The 19,954-nt window shown below is 42.5% G+C and overlaps 1 protein-coding gene across 4 annotated transcripts in view; it reads left to right on the forward strand.

The window, feature by feature from the left end:
- tsnare1 (T-SNARE Domain Containing 1) overlaps positions 1 to 19,954 on the forward strand; it is a 183,587-nt gene that overhangs the window by 84,400 nt on the left and 79,233 nt on the right. For 3 of the 4 annotated variants that reach the window (XM_023419006.2, XM_023419004.2, XM_087177335.1), the window contains exons 5-8: positions 5,141 to 5,231; positions 5,338 to 5,412; positions 5,630 to 5,686; positions 9,344 to 9,502. In XM_023419006.2, the coding sequence (XP_023274774.1) occupies positions 5,141 to 5,231; positions 5,338 to 5,412; positions 5,630 to 5,686; positions 9,344 to 9,502 (382 nt within the window). The remainder of the gene's footprint in view (positions 1 to 5,140; positions 5,232 to 5,337; positions 5,413 to 5,629; positions 5,687 to 9,343; positions 9,503 to 19,954) is intronic. The other variant, XM_023419005.2, reaches the window with a different exon arrangement.

A 19,954-nucleotide genomic window follows, 5' to 3' on the forward strand; every position in this document is an offset into this window, starting at 1 on the left:
ACCACCATGCCACCCCCCACCACCACCGTCACTGTGTCTCCCTCGCACCACACTCCCTCCATGCTTCACACCTCCCCTTGCAGCCAGCTGCTCCCAGACTCCTCCAGTCCTCCTCCACCAGGGCCAGGAGAAACACACAACAGAGGTGACTGATTGAAATTCACAGTGTGAGCAATTCCAATCTTTTGCATGCTGTTTCTGGCCGCCTGGCTCTCGAGCTTGTTGTGGGAGAGGAGTGTGAGTAGCAGATGTATCACTGTGCAGTGATATTGCAGAGGTCCACTCAGAGGTCCTCGGTAGTGGGCGAGCTCTGATTGTTTGGTAACAGCGTGTCAGTGGTGGGCGGAGCTTCCACTGACTCACGGATGATCCATCAGAGCTCGTCAGCTCAGATTGCATTTTTAGCTGATGGGCTGCAAGTTTGATAGGATTCCCTTTGCCCCCCCCCCACATTCATTTCAAAGAGACAAACATGAAACAATGCCCGTAGGATATTTTATTATTAGCAATAAACTTCAATAAAAATATGGAGTTATTTTGTGCCATTCATGCAAGTAGTCATGTGAGTCAGTCAGAGAAGGACTCTGATGCTGGGCAGGATAAACAGTGAACTTTAATAACTGAAGGGACACTATCACTATCCTGATTTGTTAACATGAGGAAACGCAGCTTCATCGTGTTTTTGAACGAGGCCAGTCCAGTGACACAGCTGAGGTGAAAACAGCTGAATCTGGCTTTTGGCAGGATGCAGTACAACCTCCTCCAGTAAACCTCCAGAGGCCAGTAGATTCATTCCTGGCAGATTATTTTCTAACTTTAACACTGTATTTCTGCTGTTTATGTTGTGATGATTGTCACGTAAGATAAAATTATTACCACAAAGACACCGTTCCAGAGTTATAAGATCCCGTCTTGTGGTGTTATTTACTGTCGTGCTCTGTTGTAGCAGCACAATGGGAAGGTGCTATTCCACCACTTACTTACTTATTACCTGGTTTTACTTGGAGACAGTAAAGCGCCAAGACACCTACATACTTTTAACAACACAACAAAATAAATAAACAGTTTCTTACAAAAATAGACTTGCATACCTTCTCAGGAGAAAGGCCGGTGACAGAGGAAGTACAGCTCGCATGAGTGCAGCAAGTACAACTTTTTCAAAATAAACCTATAACGGCACTTCCTGCTACACCAAAAAAAATCTCCTGTTTATGAAACAGTGAGCAGCCCTATATAAAATACTAATACTACTATACTACTAACTCTCATACCTATTATTTTATGAACACAATAACACATTTTTATGAACATAAGAAAAAATTATCTCGGAAATAGTGTCGTACCAACTACAGCCCAACTACATATACACTACAAATGGGGGGAAAAGGATAATATTACAGAAGCCCTGAAAGGCAAGTGAGTTTTTTTTTTTTTTTTTTCATCTGTGAACAAAAAATTCTGTTTTCACAGATGGAAATCTAACAAACTCCACTTACAGGAAAATCACTTGCCTCTCAGGGCTTCTGCATGAGACAGCAAGATAGCAAACTAGCAAAAACATATATACGGCGCAGGATATAAACAAGCCCAGGTCTAAACCTTGTACATGTCTGGATCTTGATTTTATAACTTTTATAACCAAACACATAAATGAGAGACAAAGACTGGTCTGTGAGTTCAGCTGGATTTACTGTCACATGATCAGAGACAAAGTCAGAAGAGACAGACTGTCTTTCTTTTTTTAAGTTATTTTTCAGGCTTTTGCCTTTATTAGAGTAGAGAGAGGGAGAGATAGAGAGAGGGAGAGATAGAGAGAGGGAGAGGGAGAGAGAGAGGATGACACGCTGCAAAGGGATACGGGCCGGACTCAAACCTGTCTAAATGTCACATGCTTCACCAGGTGAATCACCAGGTGAATCACCAGACAGACTATCTTTCTTATTTAGTCTCACACACAGAGCACAGCCTCCGTCTGGATCCACTATAGTTTAGTCTTTTTTTACTTAACTTAACTCTTTATGTCTAACTCCCTCTGTTTGATACGTAGAGTTGGTCATAGTCGTTAGTACGAATGCTCGTTAGTTATGACTTTTCTCTCTCTCTCTCTCTCTCTCTCCCTCTCTCCTGCTCTCTCTGCTCAGTGCGTCTTATGTTTAGTTATTCCTCTGCCTCCTTTAATAATAATGATACATGGAATCAAAGTAGTTTATTTGCTGTAATGGAGGCGAGGCTCAGTGTATTGGAAGCACTCCTCCTCTCAGTCAGTCAGTCAGGCAGTCAGTCAGTCAGGGACATTATGGGGCTGGCCCTGCTTTTGCGGTCCAGCCAAAAAATCAGAACAGGAAATGGTTTATGAGACAGGAACTGACTAACACTCAGGTTTCTTGGGTAAGAAAACTGTTAATGACAACACCACAGGGAACCTCTGAGTTGTTAACTTGAGTTGATATAGTTCATAACAATCTTGAATGAACAGTTTTTGGCTTACTGCACTTTCACAGGCTAATGGGAGTTTTCCTCAGCCTGTGAAAAAAACTGCAGAAAAAAAATAACCCTTAATGATCTCAGAGTGATGTCATCACGATTGTCTCGGCTTGTTTAGGCCTGAAAATCTGTGTCGCAAAGGTGAGGTGTGGACTTTGAGAAATGTGGGCATTTACCAGGCAGGGAGGCTATGATGAAAATTGCTGTTGAGTTGCATCATGGGAAGTGTTTCGGAGCTCAACCCACACAAGGAAGTAAAATTCTGGACATGTCAGTCAGATTTTGACCCCTTCATATCAGTCTCCCAACTTCCCCAATTTCTAAAAGTGTGATATTGAATCAGTGGAGCGCTCTGTAAGTTGTTTGCACCAGTCAGCAGTGATTGGAGAGAGGGAGTCTGTTGCTGGCGAGGGATCCATTAAAAGGTGTTCCTAAAATGAACCTCTCCACGTCTCACATGGTGCATCACAGCTGCACATTCATACTGAGGTTTATTTGTCATCCCATCCAGATCCCTAATGCAGGGTGCCAGCCATACAGTCTGTGCCCTGCTGTGTAATTTTGGTGGGTAACATGATGGAGCATTAGCTGGCTGTGATTTCAAAATAATCCTTCACATGTCTGTTGCTGCTTTGCAGCTAAACGATGACGCATCAGCCTGAGGTTTAGCACTTGTTAATCTCTCTGTTGTGGGTATGTTTATGTGCGAGTCTGCAGCCGAACTCTGGCTCAGGCTTAGGATACATTCCTAATCATGGAGCACACACACTCCAATGGCTGATCAATAGTCCAGCATGTACGGTGCTTAGTCCCAAACAAGTTAGCCCTGTAAGAACAGCGGAACTTTTTTAAATGTATTATACACCACTACTACACAATGAACCGTCTTCAGAATATTCAGTTTCTGTTATCATAACTGAGCTCAAGCATATACACAGATTTACTATCTACTTACAGCTGCAGTGTACAGTGACAGCATCCTGCCCATTTAAAGCCTTAAATCCTGATTAGAGTAACAGTGTAAAACTTTTCCACGTAGAAGAAGTTGTTTCTGTCTGTTATGTCTTTGGTCAGGGAGGAGAGACTGGCTGCAGTCCAATTTAATTATTTCCTTACGATTAAACTTTTATTTCTAGCAGCAAAATTAACTTCTACTCCGTCTACTTCCCCGACTCTTCAACTCTCTTTAACCCCGCTCTGCACACGTTCGATGGCCGATGCTTTTCAGGTATTTTTCCCACCTTGACACTTTTGGATTTTTCTCACAACAGATACAGAGTTATGCCAACGTGATCCTTCTCTCCCCAGTGCACTGCGGTCCAGCTGCCGCCTCCCTGCCTCCAGTCACACGCAGATCAATATTTGAGGAGGGTGTGGAGCAGCAGATACGTGTGTTTGTGTAGCTGTCTGTCTCTGTGGGGCAGCCCGTTATAATGTCAAGTCTAGAGGATGGGAGTTGGCCTTCGGGGGTACTGAGGCAGGCTGGGGGGTGGTTCTTCCTGTGCTGTGAGCACAGGATGACCTGACAGCATAGATATTTGATAACAGTCTTAACCCACAGCTGTAGTGGATGTGCGGGAGAGTTATGAAAACAGCTGCACCTCCGACCTTTCACCCCCAGTGGAGCTTCCCTGGAACAACATGAAGGAACAGAGAGGGTGCGTCATGTAACACTGTTTATTCTCTACCAGACAGCTGTTAATACACAGTCACTCTGCAGGTCAAATGCAATCTCAACCATACATGCCTGAGCGCGGCCTGGCTCACAGGGTCCTGCATGGCTCACCATGATGTATTGTACTCTATTTATTTTATTTTGAAAAACAGCCTCTCCCCTGTTTCACAGTTGGCAGTTAGTCATTTCCTGTTTCTAGAATACCTGACAGTGAGGAGGGGTGTGAATGATCTTTACAAAGGTGGTGTTAAAACATCAACTACCCAGCACCATAACTAAGTATACATGCTGGGGTTTACTCATAATATAACATGATGCTGTGGCTGCATTGCATTCAACAGACGTTGTAAACATCTGTCAGGTTTTTGCTACAACTTTTATGGATAGTTCTTGTCGATCGGTACTTGAACGGTTCTCTCTTATCAGTACTTTTTGTTATTTTGTAAGAGAAAACAAAATAAAGAACAGAATTAAAATTGCTTTATTTTCTCAAATGTACTCAATTAACATTCTTAAGTAGAAAACTTAACAACATTGTTGAGTGACCTGAACCTAATTCCAGAAGTTCAGATGACGCTCTTTCAATTTCGGATTGAATTTAAGAACACACCAGAGCAATCAGCTGACTAACGGTTAATTTTCAACACGAACCACTAACGTTTGTATGATTTAGTTACTCTCTGTGTTAGTTGACACAGTTGGTTCCTGAGGTTTGTGACGTATGAAACGCTGGCTGTCTGAATCATCGGTTCACTGCAGTTCAAGGTGGAAACACTCAGTTATGGTGCTGATGATTATTTCACTCATCACATGTCTTGTATTATACACAAACGTCATATGGACGTCAACAAATTTATACACAGGACTTTCATTGGAGGGGATCTTTAATGTATTGACTTTGTGAGTGTCATGTCATTTGAATTCTCATAATTCAGTAACTGCTCTCTCTCTGTGTTTGTGTCTTTCTATCCTTTTCTCCAGACACTCCACACAGCAGCAAACCAACAAAGTCATCACCAGCACAAGCCAACTCATCAAACAGCTCTCTGATATAATCAGCGGCTCTTCACGGGTATTTTATGCTCCTGCTCCTCCCTCATCCATTGTCATTTTGAAGAATAAACAGTGGATTAAACAACATTTGAGCTAATTAAAGCTAATCTTGTTTTGTTGCACAGCAAGACCGTCTGCGCCTGACCAGACTAAAGACTGAACTCTCAGAGTCTGTGCAGCGCTATGGGGATCTGCAGAAGGTATATAACGCATTCAGTCGATCTCATAAATGCATCGCTATGGTTACTGAATTCTGTCCGATAAATCACAGATAGATGGAGCTGACTGAAAACTGTACACATCTATATTTTCCTACATGTTGCGCATAAAGGCAAAAAGAATGAAAAAAAGTCTGAGCTCTTTAAGGAGGAGAAATGAATCTTCTTGACCCCGTCTCTTCATTTGTTCCTCTTTCAGAAAATTGCAGAGCGCTCCAGGGCCTTGCTCCCTCCAGCACAGACAGACAAGAAGAAGGTGAGCTGATATAGAGGGTGAAAATCAGCCCTTTGTTTCAATGTCATTCATAAAAGAGCAGGATGATGAGATGGCATTTCTCTGCTCAATTGCATCCTCACAAGGGCTCCTTTGAAGCTCTGTCTAGCCTCTTTCACTCTATTATATTACAATGGACTCCATTCATTACATCCAACTCTTATATGCTGAAATGTCTCTCTTTTTTTTAATCTAAATCTAAATCAGTTACTAGAAAAAGTTTATTTTCACTGTGTCGCCCAGTGACAAAGGCTGTAATCAGTAATTGTGTTTAACAAATAAAAGTCAATCCTTGTTACAGACGGAGTGGATGTGAAGGAATGAACTTTGGAGTGAATCTTTGATTAGAAAAGTCAGATAATGAGAAATGAAACTTATTGATCTGGGTTTGTATATGAGGTGATTGCAGCAGTGGAAGTAATAAAATAGAATATATGAAATCGGATTGTACTGGCGGACTGTACACTGACTGTATGTGGACCTGCTGTAGGTGCAGTACAGTGTATGACTGTACATCCACAGGATTCCAAATACAATTATAGCCACAAGTGGCAATTCACAGGTTCTAACCCCTTTGCGCTCAACAGAGAGAAGCAGCCAACGTTTATCTGATTGTGCAAATGATCTAAAATTCCATTATAGTAGGATTTTAGCAGAGCATATTGACTTGTGGCTGTGAGTCAACAGGACTCAGGGTGTGGTGGAGCCAGCCTGTCAAACTTTTTGTGCATTCATTTTAGCTCCATCCTTAGGCCGACTGAGATTGTATTTTTTGTGAAGCATTAAGATGGCAGATATTGATATATTTTGTTGACGGCTGCCATGTTTTTACACATCTTGCTGTATACCAAATTTGGTGTCGCAAATCTCAAAAACCCATGAAGTTCTATTCATTTCACTGTTTTTCAAATTATGCAAATGATCAAAACATTTTTCTAGATGGACTTTGATGGTCCATGAGGTTTTTTTTGTAGAGCACAAACATCAAATCAATTAGGCCAATGGTGTGAGGGGCGCAGCCTGATTTGAGCCTCAATTACAGCGCCACCGTCTGGTCGACTGGGCTCGTACTTCTTGGAAAGCTGGGGGTTAGAATCTCGGGTTAGAATCAGCAGAGATATGTCAGTGTCAGAGGGTGTGTACAGTGATATCATCAAAAGGCAAGATGCTCAGTGTAGTGACAGAAAACGTATCCAGTGGATATCTAACCCTAACCCAAAGTGTTGTAGGTTTTCTGCTCAGCATCAAGGCTTGACCACAATGTTCAGTGGTAACACTGTTGCAGTGTGCAAATGACGCATGCATTTATTTGGCTAACGCTAAATAAGCTTGTCATAGATGTTTATTTCAGTTCGTTGAGCTCCCTGTGCCACTGTAATGTCCTGTAACTGTCCAACAAATCCCAACAGCTTCTTCCAATTCACTTACATTTAATTCCTGCAGCTGTCTTGGGCAGATCAGATAGATGAATTAGTCTAAATGCAATCGAGGAGCATTTACAGTGAGACTGATAGAAATCTCTGGGGATTACCCTAAAACTAGCCCTCATCCTGTCATGTTTAAAATGGCTGATTTCAGCACATACTGATGTGCTAAAGGCTGAACATGCTGGTTTAGTGTTGTGACTCCTGATCAGGTTTATGACTGGATGATCTCAGTGGGTGAGAGAGCGGGAGGGAGGGCCTACAAGGATACAACTGTTACTTCATAAATGTCATTCATACATGTCTGTGTTGTTTAATTGTTACGTAGCTGCTAAACTGGTAATGTTGTACCTGTACGGTGGCCCTGAAAGCTCAACACACTGTGAGAGACACATTTTGAAAATAGACAACAACACAAGCAAACGAATAAAACATCTTCTCTTCGATAGCTCATGCACAGCATTTAAAAAAAACACTGATTGTGTGTGTACTGTTTCCCAGCAATTTGTTATTTTTACGCTTTGGTTTTTGTAGTGATGAAAAAGATGAGATAAATCATTATCTATAGAGCTTAATTAGTGAGCTTACCTTTGTGCTGAGCTCACTCCAGCTGCTGCTGGTAACTTCATGTTTAGTCTCAGCCAGAAAGCAAATAAGAGGATTTCCCAGAATTGTACAGAATCAAGTTTTATCACCTGGAAAGCTTCTTTTCCACGGGTCGTTTTTGACCTGAAGACAACACACAGGTTAAAGCTTTATGTCCCTTTGACGACGTATCAAGGTCTTCCATATGAGCTGAAGGATACATTATATAACTGTCCACGCACAGGAGCAAGTCTATCAGTTAGTACAATCTTCTCTGTAGATGAGGCGGCAGGCTTTTTTCAGTTCATGGAGAGCAAATGAGAGAGGCCGCCCGACTTTTGAAAAATCTCATACATTTGCATTTAGCAGATCATTGCAGATGTTATTGATTGTTTCCCGCCCACATCTTTAACTCTACATCATCAGGAAACTCTGGAAACTGTGTGCACTTTCTCTCAGCCTGCCAACCCGATCGTCCTGAGGGTCGTCCTCGTCCGTGTGATGTGCTAACGTGTTGCGGTGGGCACGTATGTGGAGGAGTGAGCACGATGTTGCAGAGTTTGCTGAGGAGCGCTGAGTCACATCGTGGCCAGTAGACAGAGCGCCGTGACTCAGCCCTGGGATGGTCCCTGTGCCGTGACCCACACCGGCCCCTCCACCATGAATTAGCTGTGCAGTCAGCTGCACGAAGGTGGAACACATTAGCAAGGCAAAAAAAGTCAGCCAGGCCTCTCTCTGACTACATGTCTCTGCCTTTCTCCTGCTTCTGTGTGTGTGTGTGTGTGTGTGTGTGTGTGTGTGTGTGTGTGTGTGTGTGTGTGTGTGTGTGTGTGTGCGCATGTGTGTGTGCAGACTGGTCAGGTCTTCATGAATTAAAAGCTTCAGTCTCATGCACTGTTCAGGTAGCAGTAACTGGTGACACCAAGTGGACATTCAGCTCCAGAAGCTAACCACACAGTCTAATCAGTGCATGAATAAAATCTGGTAATGACTGAGTGAAGTGGCCATATTGTTTTTGGGTTGTCCGTCCATCCGTCCGTCTGTCCATCCGTCCGTCCCATTCTCATGGACTAGATATCTCAGGAATGCTTTGAAGGGACTTCTTCAAGTTTGGTTAAAAACATTCATCTGGACTCAAGGACGAACTGATTAGACTTTGGTGCTCTAAGGTCAAAGGTCAAAGGTCAGTGTGACCTCACAAAACATTTTTAGGCATTACTCAAGACTTCACAGCAATTATGATGGTTGACATTTTCCATGACTCTGGATAAACAGGGATGTGACCTGGATCTAGTCTGAGTGGAGGAGGAAGGGATTCTAGTTTCATTAAGGAACGTTTAGGTTCAACATTTCAGATTTCACTTGGCAAAATGAGATTCAATCCGTGTGGAAGTGAAAACTGCGAGTAAGCAGTCATACAGTCAGTGGAATATAATTATATATACACAGCATTATTTGTAACACATTTATTGCAACATTTCCAGTTCCACTAGAGGTTTTCACATGTCCACTCGGTTCCTAACGAGGCCGCTACAGTTACTGCTGTATCTGCTAGCATTTCTGCTGTTGGTCTAATCTAATGTGTTTGTGTGTGTGTGCGTGTATGTGCGTGTGTGTGTTCGTGATCCAGCAGAATGTCCAGACCCCATACAGCGAGCCGATGGAGGAGGGTCCGCTGTTCGGAGAAGTTGCGGGCTCAGAGGGAAGAGCTCAGGCTTTCTTGTCTGAGATCAGTGAGGAGGACGTGGAGGTGCTTCGTCAAAGAGAGGAGGCTCTGCTGCAGATCGAAGTGAGAACACTGACATCACATGAATTCATCACACACAGATCACACAGTCGTCCGGTACAATAGAACAACTCCTGTGTTTCCGCAGCAGCAGCTGAAGATTAGAAACCTCGCTTCAGGGTATCTTGTCTGTAACTGCTCCACACACAAAATGCTTGACTACAAAAGGCCTCACAGTCACTGCAGGTTGTGCTTGATTTATGTCATAATAATCGCGGGTTGAGAGACAATGGGCCCCGGAGCGCCGACGTATTAACGTCCCCTGTTAGCATGTAGTAGCAGCGCTCCATATATCATTTATTTCAGCAGCATTTTGCACGTTGACTGTAACTGCTGACGTGGACAAAATGCTCCTTAACTTTGTGTCTTGTTTATGCTGAAGATAAAGAGACGTTATCTAGCTTTATTTAAATAAATCCACACATGTTTTATGTGGGAGAAAAAAGTGAATCAGGTCAAACAAAGTATGGACCTATAGATAACCTATGTCATCAGGATATCACTACTTCTGACTGAAGCTTCTGACTTTACACAAGACATGATGAGGAAGAAATCTGGTCATACCCTATATCTTCATGCCTCGGCGCTGGCAGCAGCCATGTTGTTTTCGGGTTGTCCGTCCCATCTCATTCTCATGGACGTGATGCCTCAGTAACACCTTGACAGATCCTCTTCAAATTTGGGACAAACCTGGAGTAAAGAATGAACTGATTAGATTTAGGTGGTCAAAGGTCAAAGGTCAAGGTCAGTGTGACCTATTAAAACACTTTTTAGACATAACTCAAGACAAAATTTCACACAAATGGTTAACATTCTGGATAAACAGGGAGGTGACCTGGAGCTAGTCTCAGTGGAGGAGGAGGTGATTCTAGTTCTTATTTTACAGTGGCAAGAAAAAGTAAGTGAACCCTTTGGAACAATCTGTATTTATGTATAAATTTGCCTTAATATCTGCTCAGATCTTCATCTACGTTACATTCATGAACAAACACAATCTATTCTGACCAATAACACACAGATCATAGTTTTTTTTTTTCTTTTTCAAACTGAATCCAAACTTTTAAAAACACACCAGTGAAGCACTCTGTGGCAGTGGGTGACATGTTCCTTCATTACCATGAACACACACTCTGCAGTTTATTTTGATTTAGTCCAATATCCACCATCCTGCTGGTCCAGAGTCCGCTGCCAAAAACCACCCAACACACACACACACACACACACACACACTCCTTGTGGAGTCACGTTTGTTAAGAACTACAGTGATCAGCTGTTTTAGGAGATTATTCATCCTTTTTTCAAACTTGAAACTATATGGATTTTAGTTGCCATGGCAGTGCGTGCAGACACAGCGGTCTGTCATGGAGCAAATATTTCAGCACTTTTGTCATTTTAAAAACGGAGCAGCTTTTATCCTGTGAGACTCAGCTACAGCCACCATGAAATGAACTGAAACCCGGCTGCACGGCAACAGTCAGGACACGACCGTGGAGCTGGACGGGCTGACACACTACTAAACCCACAGGGAATCACTGCTGTCTGGTGGTGGACTGTGTGTTTATATCCACAAAGAGAGGTAAACAAAAGCTGCGGTTGCGTCAAAGACTCAAAGACTCTTCTCAGCTGGTGGAGTTTGCAGCAGTCTGCCCGCAAGAGCCCAACAGCATCGTCGGATCTACTAACAGCACCGCGACAGAACCTTTCATCCTCACTGAGACTCCGAGCCTCCTCACCTCTGATTGGCTCACTGACCTGTTGCTACTAGAGAGGAGATGTAAAACTACACTGAGATGATTTTTTTATATCTTCTTGTGGATCAACACTTCAAATAAAACACAGAAGAAGACGAAAATATGGAGCTTACCTCTTTACAATTGGATTCCCCTTATAGAGGATTAATGAATGGTTTATAACTAGTTTATTAATTAGCTTGTGAGCGAGTCATTTACAAGCTGTTATAACACATTAGGTAAAAAGGGCAACAGTGACCTGTTACTTGCCAAATAGTGAGCCCACATTTCTCTGTACTGTTCAGCCTCATATCTCATTAGTTACTGAGCTTTCTTTGTTTTCTCCATCATTAGCATTTGTAGCTGCTGCTTCATCACGTTTGTTAAGTTACTAGTAGTTAACCACCATCAGCATCTTAGACAGACGTGCTCTCAGCAGCCGTCCTCATTATAATCACAGGAGATTAACATGGAGATGCTTTTTGCTGCTTGGTCTCTTCTTTACGACGTTAGCATTCCAGCTAGAACACAGGTGGGAACCTTCCTTTACCTGGTGAACTGTTCACCCATTCTTTGTCCCACTGTTCACATCTCTGTGATTCTCCCTCCATCACCTTCATGTTTCATTATCTCATTTTACAAACATTTATTTATCAATTAAAAACATTTATAAACACATCATCGTTTATTAATGAGTTAATATAAGGCTCCTTTTACCAGTTGTAAATGGTAGTAACTCATTAGTCAGATTAATGAATAGTAAACATTAACTTAAATCTTGCCAAATAGTGAGCCTGTATCAGTGTATGAAAACGGTGTTATAACTTGTTTAAAATTGTTTATTTTATGATTTATCAAGTGTTAACAACTGAATGAATAATCTGATTATAAACCATTTATAAATCATGTATGATGGTAGTCTTATTGTGAAGTGATGTTGAGTTTTACACATTCTGTAGGAACCAATGTGCTGAGAGCTGAGAGCCACAGACAGCGTCAGGGAATCAGAAAATATTAGACAGACGGACACATTGTTGGTTTTCGGTCTTTTCATTCCCTCCTTTTGAAACTAGGAGAACTACTCCTGAACTCCTTATCCTTTAATAACAGTCTGTTCACACAAAGACGGCGTGTTGGGGCCTCCTGATTCTTCCGGGGCCCAGGAGCCAGACAACATTATTTCTTGTGTTGCATTTAGCATAAAATGTTGTCCCTCTGCTGATTTAATATTTCACACATGTCCCAGAAGCCAAATATTTGCCGCTCGTGCTTTCCCCTCCCCACCCGTGTGTTCCCCGCCAGCCTCCGCAATCCAAACCAGCAACATTGTGATTGTAAGCCTGTTTACTCATATTCTCTCGGGGCCACATTTACTAAGCACCTCGTGTCAGATGAGAAATGAAAACCTGCATTTTCATGTGCATAAATCTGTCCCATAGTCCAACACACGGCGAATAAAAGGCCCCGGCCATTACCTTTAAAGTCAGGTATCTGAGATAGAAAACCTGAATTTACACACTCCAAAACATAAAAAAAAAAAAGAAAAGAAAAACAAACTATTTTTTTTTTTCAACAAATATCGCCTCCCAGGAGACCAACACATGCCAAGTTAGTAACTAGAAACTCAGACAAGCTCTGTCTTCTTCTGCCACCTCTGAAAGCTTATTAGTATTTTGTCACAGTACCCCCATGCTGCTGCAGGATATTGAATGCTACCCAATTACTAAGGTGCTTATATAGACTTGTTTGTTCCTTTACCTGGGCAAAGTGTGTTTGGAATCTGAATATTTCCAGACTTAACTTTCTAAGCTGGCGTGAACGAGCAGGTCATTATGTGAAACGCTGTCAAATCCTTTCAGAAATATCTCTAATGTGATCCAGATGAGAGAAGTTTCTTTCTGATTACGGGACCGCAGCGAGTCGTGTTCCCACGTAAATTGCTGTGATGGAACTGCTGCTTGAAATACTTTTACTTTTCATTCAGTTTCTGTCCACAGACCTGTGACAATATGAGCTCTCTTTTAGCTCCGTTTTTTGTCTCCACCACCGCTGGCAGAAACATGTCTGACTCTCGAGCCGCTGAAAGCTTCACTGCGTTCACCAGTTGCTCCCTGACTGTGTGTGTCTGCCACATCCAGTCCTCCAGCCTGAACAACCATACAGGCTGTTTGCTCCAACCCTCTGATACCACCCATACAAGTGTCTCTTGAAGTACGACCCCTACCGCTGCAGGCGTACTGGACCTTAATTGTCATGGTTACAATAATAAACAGCCATGGCTTGGTTAGGTTTAGGAGAAGACGGTGATTTGCAGTAGAATATGTACTTCCTTGAGATTAGACAATCGTTGTTGTCATGGTTGCAATACTAACAGCGGGGTTAAGGTTGTCAAACAGTCACGGATAATAGAAGCAACATAAACTGCTGCTTTAACATGGGAATTGAACTGTTTCGTTGACCCATCCATCCACCACAACCTCCTCCCAACACATGACTTTTCCCTTTGCTCCTGTCATCATTACTACGACCACTAGATGTCACCTAGCAACAAAACCTAACTATGGGTCATAGTAACCTGCTGCACAGACGACCTCTGGGCTCGTTCTGAGCAGTTACTGAACATTTAGTTTTTAGTTTTGTTTTTATTAATGAAAGATTTCTTGCCCACCTCCGTTTCCTCATTATCATCTTCGTCACCGCACTTTTTATTGTATTTAGCCAAAAGTTTGTGGTCTCGGTTCAATACAGTAATAAGAGACAAACAACACAGTGGCATGAAGCACAACATAGTGTTATTGCGTTATTAACATTCAAACTACAGTGTTTCTGTTGACTTAACCTAACCACACCAACACTCTGGATGTGAACTCTGGTCCTGGAGGCCTGAACAGATGTGCCCACCATCCACCCATCCAGAGCGGCTCCCTGCCACCCGTGGGTGGCACATTAATATGGCACCACCCACAATGGAAAAAAGCTTTGCCAGGAAACACAATCCCGGCCACCGGTCTCACTACAAAATATAAATGGGAAACAAGTTTGTGTTAGTAAATGACATTTCTAGAAGACGGGGTAATGAGGGAACCAGATGTGGCTGTCAATGCAGTGTGACTGAAGTCTGTACTTAGAATAGTGACGTTTCACTGGGTAGTTGTTTGACCCTGAGAAACACCATTGTGCTGTTGCTGAAGTGAGGATAATTTGTACTTTAGTGTAACTGTATTTTTTGATCAATCCATCCTCTCCTTTGTCTCGGCAACATCCCAGATGTCTGAGGTTTGTTGAAAGTACCTCTCCACGTCTGACATATTGTAAACTTCATCAGCTGTCTCCGAAGCATATGGCCGAATCAAAGCAGATAGAAGCGCGACACATGGCGCTGCAGTCTGCTTTTAAAATGACAAGCCTATACGTGCCGGTCCGGCTCTGGACTGCGGTCCGCCATCCAGCAGTTTGAAGACTAATGATAATGTTTTAGGAGCACTTTGCAGCATAATGAAGATGTATCTCTGTGCCCGGGTGGAGCAGTCTGAACTTCATCAATGTTTCAAATCAGTTAATCCCACCACGGGAGCCGTGCTGAATAGGAGCAAAAAAAAAAGGAAGAGCATCAATCTCTCCCTGCAGAGCGACACACAGTGAAAGAGCCGCGGCACAAATGACAGCTTCATTTCAGCGCAGGCGCCGAGCGGGGCCAGTCAGATGATTGGTGTTCAGACAGGGTCGTCTGGCCTGCGCCTTAGTCATAGCAGCAGAGATAAATGTCATAGTCGGTGCTCAGGCAGGTGCTGAGGGGCTTTGACGTTGTTCCTTTTGGGAGAGTGATAGTATCTGACAGTGCGCTTCTTCACCTCCATACCACACTCCGCCTCCGCACATGCCATCCAAACACCCCCTCCGCCTCATCCCTTCATACCACTAAATCAGCTGTGTTTGCTGTGAATCCAAACACACCACACTTCCCCTCACTACTCCTCCCAGAGGACCAGGAGAGCCTTCAGTCTGTCATCGTTATCAGCCCCCCACCCCCAACCCCACACACACACACACACACACACACACACAGCTTTGCTGTGGTTCTAAGGTTAATTCTTCCTTCTGTGGTGCCTGGATGTATGTGTGAACTCTGCTGAGGCTCCCTGGCTGAGGTGGCAAGTCATAGTGCACTGACTGTAAGCAGAGTGCAGTTTAAGTGTGTGTATATATATATATATATATGTATATGTGTATATGTGTGTGTGTGTGTGTGTGTGTGTGTGTGTGTGTGTGTGTGTGTGTGCGCGTGTGCGTGGGTGTGTGTATGTGTAATTTCAGGAGGCAGGGCAGGTGGATAACTGAGTTAGCTTATTGCTCATTTCCTCAGTTCTCTGATACCTACAGTTGATCGATGATTTGTTGTCAGAGCGACAAATCATTGATCTTAGATCTACAGAATGAACGTGTGTTCATGATCCTAGTTAGCTGGATCACAGCCTGCTCAATCTAAACAGCACACTGCAGATACTAATGACTTATTCCTTTAGAGGAACTCATTCAAATTCAAACATGGTGATATAATTATGATTTTAGGCGAGACCTTGTGGATCACTGAGAATTCAAAGATGTTGCTGAAATTATCACAATAAAGAGTTAAATAGCTAAACAGGATAAAAAGGCCATACAATTAAATCAAATCATCAACACTGATGTTGTCTTTTTCTGTTCACTCAGGCTCCGATCCAGAGCTCTTCATGTGTCACTGATACACTGATGTCTCTTTACACCTGGGTAAAAATAGCCACACAGCAGCTAATAGGAGATTTACACCCGTATTTAGCACCCAGTGGCTCCCTAAACACCTTGTTTTTTGCACCGTTAAAATCGGCAGGCAGGACGTGTAGTTTTACCGTTTAATAAGCGCCATATGCCGGGATGTGTTGTAAACGTGCACATAGGGAGGAGGTTGTGGGGGATGAATTAGTCAAGCATAGACTTCTCCCTGGGAGCCTGAGCTTTGATTCCTGTGTGAAATAAAAAGAATGATACATGTTTTTCTGTTTAGACTCATCTTATTGTTTTTTTTTCCTACTTTTATTTTATTGTCAATCGCAGTTTGGTTAGGCTTCTGCAACGAATCCTACTTAGGTTAGATTGAGGAAAAGATCATTGGGATAAAAAAGACCCTTTCACAACCTAAACCCAAGAGTTTCTGCCAGAACTTCATGCGTCTCATTGAAGGAGCCCGGGTGTAAATAGCCACATTGCCAATCCACCCTGGACGCAAATAGCATCAGACACCTGGGTGCAAATAGAGTCTGCCTAAATTCTGTTTGTTAGACCGCTGGAGCAATGACAGACCCTACAGCTGTATGTGTAGAAATAACAACAATATGTTTTATGAGAGATTCTGGCTTCAGTGTTCTCAGTGTATCTCTCCAGGTTTAATGAGCGAGGATTCTCTGTGACGTTTCACAGATAATCACATGAGTTTTTTTAAACAGGTTGTTTAGCACAAGAAGTGGGAGAAACATTTAAACCATAAAGGAATATTTAATCTGAATCTGAAGATTTGTTTTTCTATAGTTTTTTTTTGACTGGACTTGATGATAATTAATGTGTAAGGAGGTTCCTCAGCTTTGAATTAGCTGCTGTTCAGCTGGAGTAAAATGTCCTGTGTTCAGCCACAGAGCCAGTAGAGTACAATCATACAGATCAGAGAACAGATCTATGTTGAGCACATGTAATTCAAGATAACTACAAAGATGAACAGATCCTTCTAGTGTTTCTGAAGTTCTAAGTTATGAATTTATCCGGCTAACATCATGTTAGGTCTGTACAAGTTAAATTCCAATTCAACTAAGTTCAATTACACTTCAGCACTGCGGCTGTGCATGGCCACGGGCTCCTCCAGAGACAGGTAATTGAATTTTTGGACACATTGTCCTTCAGTATCGGCATGTTATTCCACATGTTTTGACAAGAGGTAGAAGTCTGGTATCCAGCCTCTGCAGCACTTTTTCTGCACATTCCAGCCCCCCCCCCCCTCGACTGTCACCTCCCAGCTGCACTTTATATGCTTTGGCACAGGAGATCATTTCATCAAAAATGAATTCATAAAAAAAGCTCAGGGCATAACAGAGGACAGCTTTTCAAGGAGAATCTGAATACAACACCTGGCCCAGTAGACAGAGAGAGGGAAAAAAAAAAGCCCACAGCAAAGCGTGTCTGTCCTACCAATGTATTCACAGGGCGATGCACCCACAGAGTTTACCCTTCAGCGAAGACAGGTATAGTGGGAAACACCACCAGATAAATCACTGTTACACAAACTATAAGACCTTTAAACCCTCGGCGGAAAATACCTCAGAGAAAGTTGTTTGTTAGCGACAGCATTTGTTATTAACGCTGGCAAATCTAAAGAGCATTGATTTCCCTCTCTCTACACACGGAAGCTAATGTCATGATGTCATACTGTCGCCGGCTCCCTCCGGGTAATGACAATATCAACCTTCTGTCAAATCCAAATACTCACATTCCACTCAGACCCGATAATCTACTAAAACATGCTTCAGGTTCCTACTAATGAGTGATTCTGTTCACAAGGTTAATTATTATAAGTATTTGTAAAGTACAGTGAAATTGCTTCGGGTGCAATCATGCAGACAGTATTAAAATATTCTGCTAACGAGCTCTGACGCTTTACTGAGATTTAATTGAAGTAGAGGCAAAAATATTGGTGTAAAATCCTGTTTAAATAAAAGGTAACTAAGTTTGTCACAGTTCTCAGAAGAGGGAGCCAAGAGCATGAAGAGGGAGGCAAATTACCAAAAAATAAAAAAAAACACACAGGCAAGGTCCAAAACATGATCAGGATCAGGATCAAACAGGCAGGTGGATACAGAGCGCTACAAAGGCAATCCAGCAGAGAGCAGGTGGAAACTGAGCAGTGAGTAAACTGAGGAGCTAACGAGGGGATGGGCGAGAGGTGAGCAGGTGGGTGAGGAGGAGGAGCAGCGCAGCTGATTCTACTGGCGGGAAAGAATAGAATAGAATATAATAAAAAGCCTTTATTGTCATTATGTTTAAAATACAATGGAATTAGGTGAATTTAACAAAGAACAAATTGCATACAATCTATCAGTTACAAAAACTAAAACTAGTATACGAACAGATGAAAGCGCAGTAAATATAACGTTCAGATTTCACAGTCACAGTAGTTATTGCATTTTTCTCATTTTACACGTTGAGTGAGAGTGTGAATGGCCTTGGGAGAGAAACCGAGCTTTTAATGACCTGCAGCGTCTACAGGTCGGCGGGCAGATGAGAGTGTCGGGGTCTGAAATGACTGTGTGCACAAACAGATGGACTGAATGAGCAAACTGCGACTCACAACCACGGCAGACTTACAGTTTTTAATTCAACAACATTATTACCTTAATTCTTGTGCATTGCTAAATAGATTGAGAGGACTGAGATTTAATTAAATTTTAATTGAAATATGATATATGAAATAATGAAATTGAAGGAAGGACTTTTATTCTTTTTCAATCTGGCATGACTGATTAACAAAAAACAGTCTACAGCAATGCTAACAGCTGTGAGATTCTCTACTTATGCAATGACACAATTCCAAATCGGCTTAGTGCTAAATTACCTAAATGCTAATGTTTGCATGGTGAAATGCCAAAACAATGGCATAATGTTTACCATGTTCAACCATGTTAGCATGGTAACAGGTGATAATTAGCACTAAACAGCTGAGACTGAGACAGCAGTAACACTAGTTGTGCAGGTATTTGGTCATAATCCACCGACGGACCAGCATTGCCATCCAAATAACCACGCTGCTAGCATGGACGAAAACTATTAGAACTTTTGAAAAAAAACATTTTGCGGTCCCTCTGTTAGTGTTTCCACACATTTGCATTAGCAGCGTGAAACTGCAGTTTGATTGACATCTGTCAGCCCCAATCCTGATTCCCTATAGCAGCAACAGTAAAAAGCTCATTTCTTGCTGTCGTATATCGACTTATAAAACTTGATGGCATGTAGTTGTAGTTTCCTCGGAGGCTGAATGTTGTAGTTGCAGGTTGCGTTAGACAGAGGCGTCTGCTGAATAGATACAGTGCATTGTAATCGGACACAGCTCAACAGCTCCTGTATGAAAGTCTTATGCTCTAGTTTGGTTCTGTACGAAAACCTCAAGCTCAGTCCAACATGGAAAGAGTTCATCCTCAGCGGACCTCAGTGAATATGCAAATTTCAGAGTTATCAGCTATAATTTGTTCTTTGTTCCAGCTGATGTTATACTGTGTGGACATGAAGTGCTGGTGGTTACAGACTAAAGCTCAGAGGGGTCACTGAAATTGTTAGGAATCCTCCTCTGTTACCATGAATATAATAATACCACAACAAAATGGCTAAAGTTTTCAAGACTCTCAAGATACCAGAGACCACAGTTTCTTTTGTCTGTTTCCAACTAGCGTTTCCACAGTTGTTTGTCCCTTTAAATGTTGCCGCCACAAGGAATAGTGGGATGGCGTTGTCTCCTTCCCGTCATATAGGAAGGTCAAGTGTTTCCTGTGCTAAAGGAGATAAAAAAGGAAGCAATGAAGCTCTCTTCCTCAGCATTTAGAGAACCGGACTGGCTCTTATCATGGCTGCTACTCAGAAACCCCCGGGTCATTTCACTGCAGCGTCTACACACAAGGAGGGCAAGGGTAATATGGAGCAGGTGAAACTAATC

This window comes from Seriola lalandi, unplaced genomic scaffold (genome assembly GCF_002814215.2).
Source record: "Seriola lalandi dorsalis isolate HSWRI2012SDOR001 ecotype SW California unplaced genomic scaffold, Sedor1 jcf7180002054588, whole genome shotgun sequence".
Taxonomy (NCBI): Eukaryota; Metazoa; Chordata; class Actinopteri; order Carangiformes; family Carangidae; genus Seriola; species Seriola lalandi.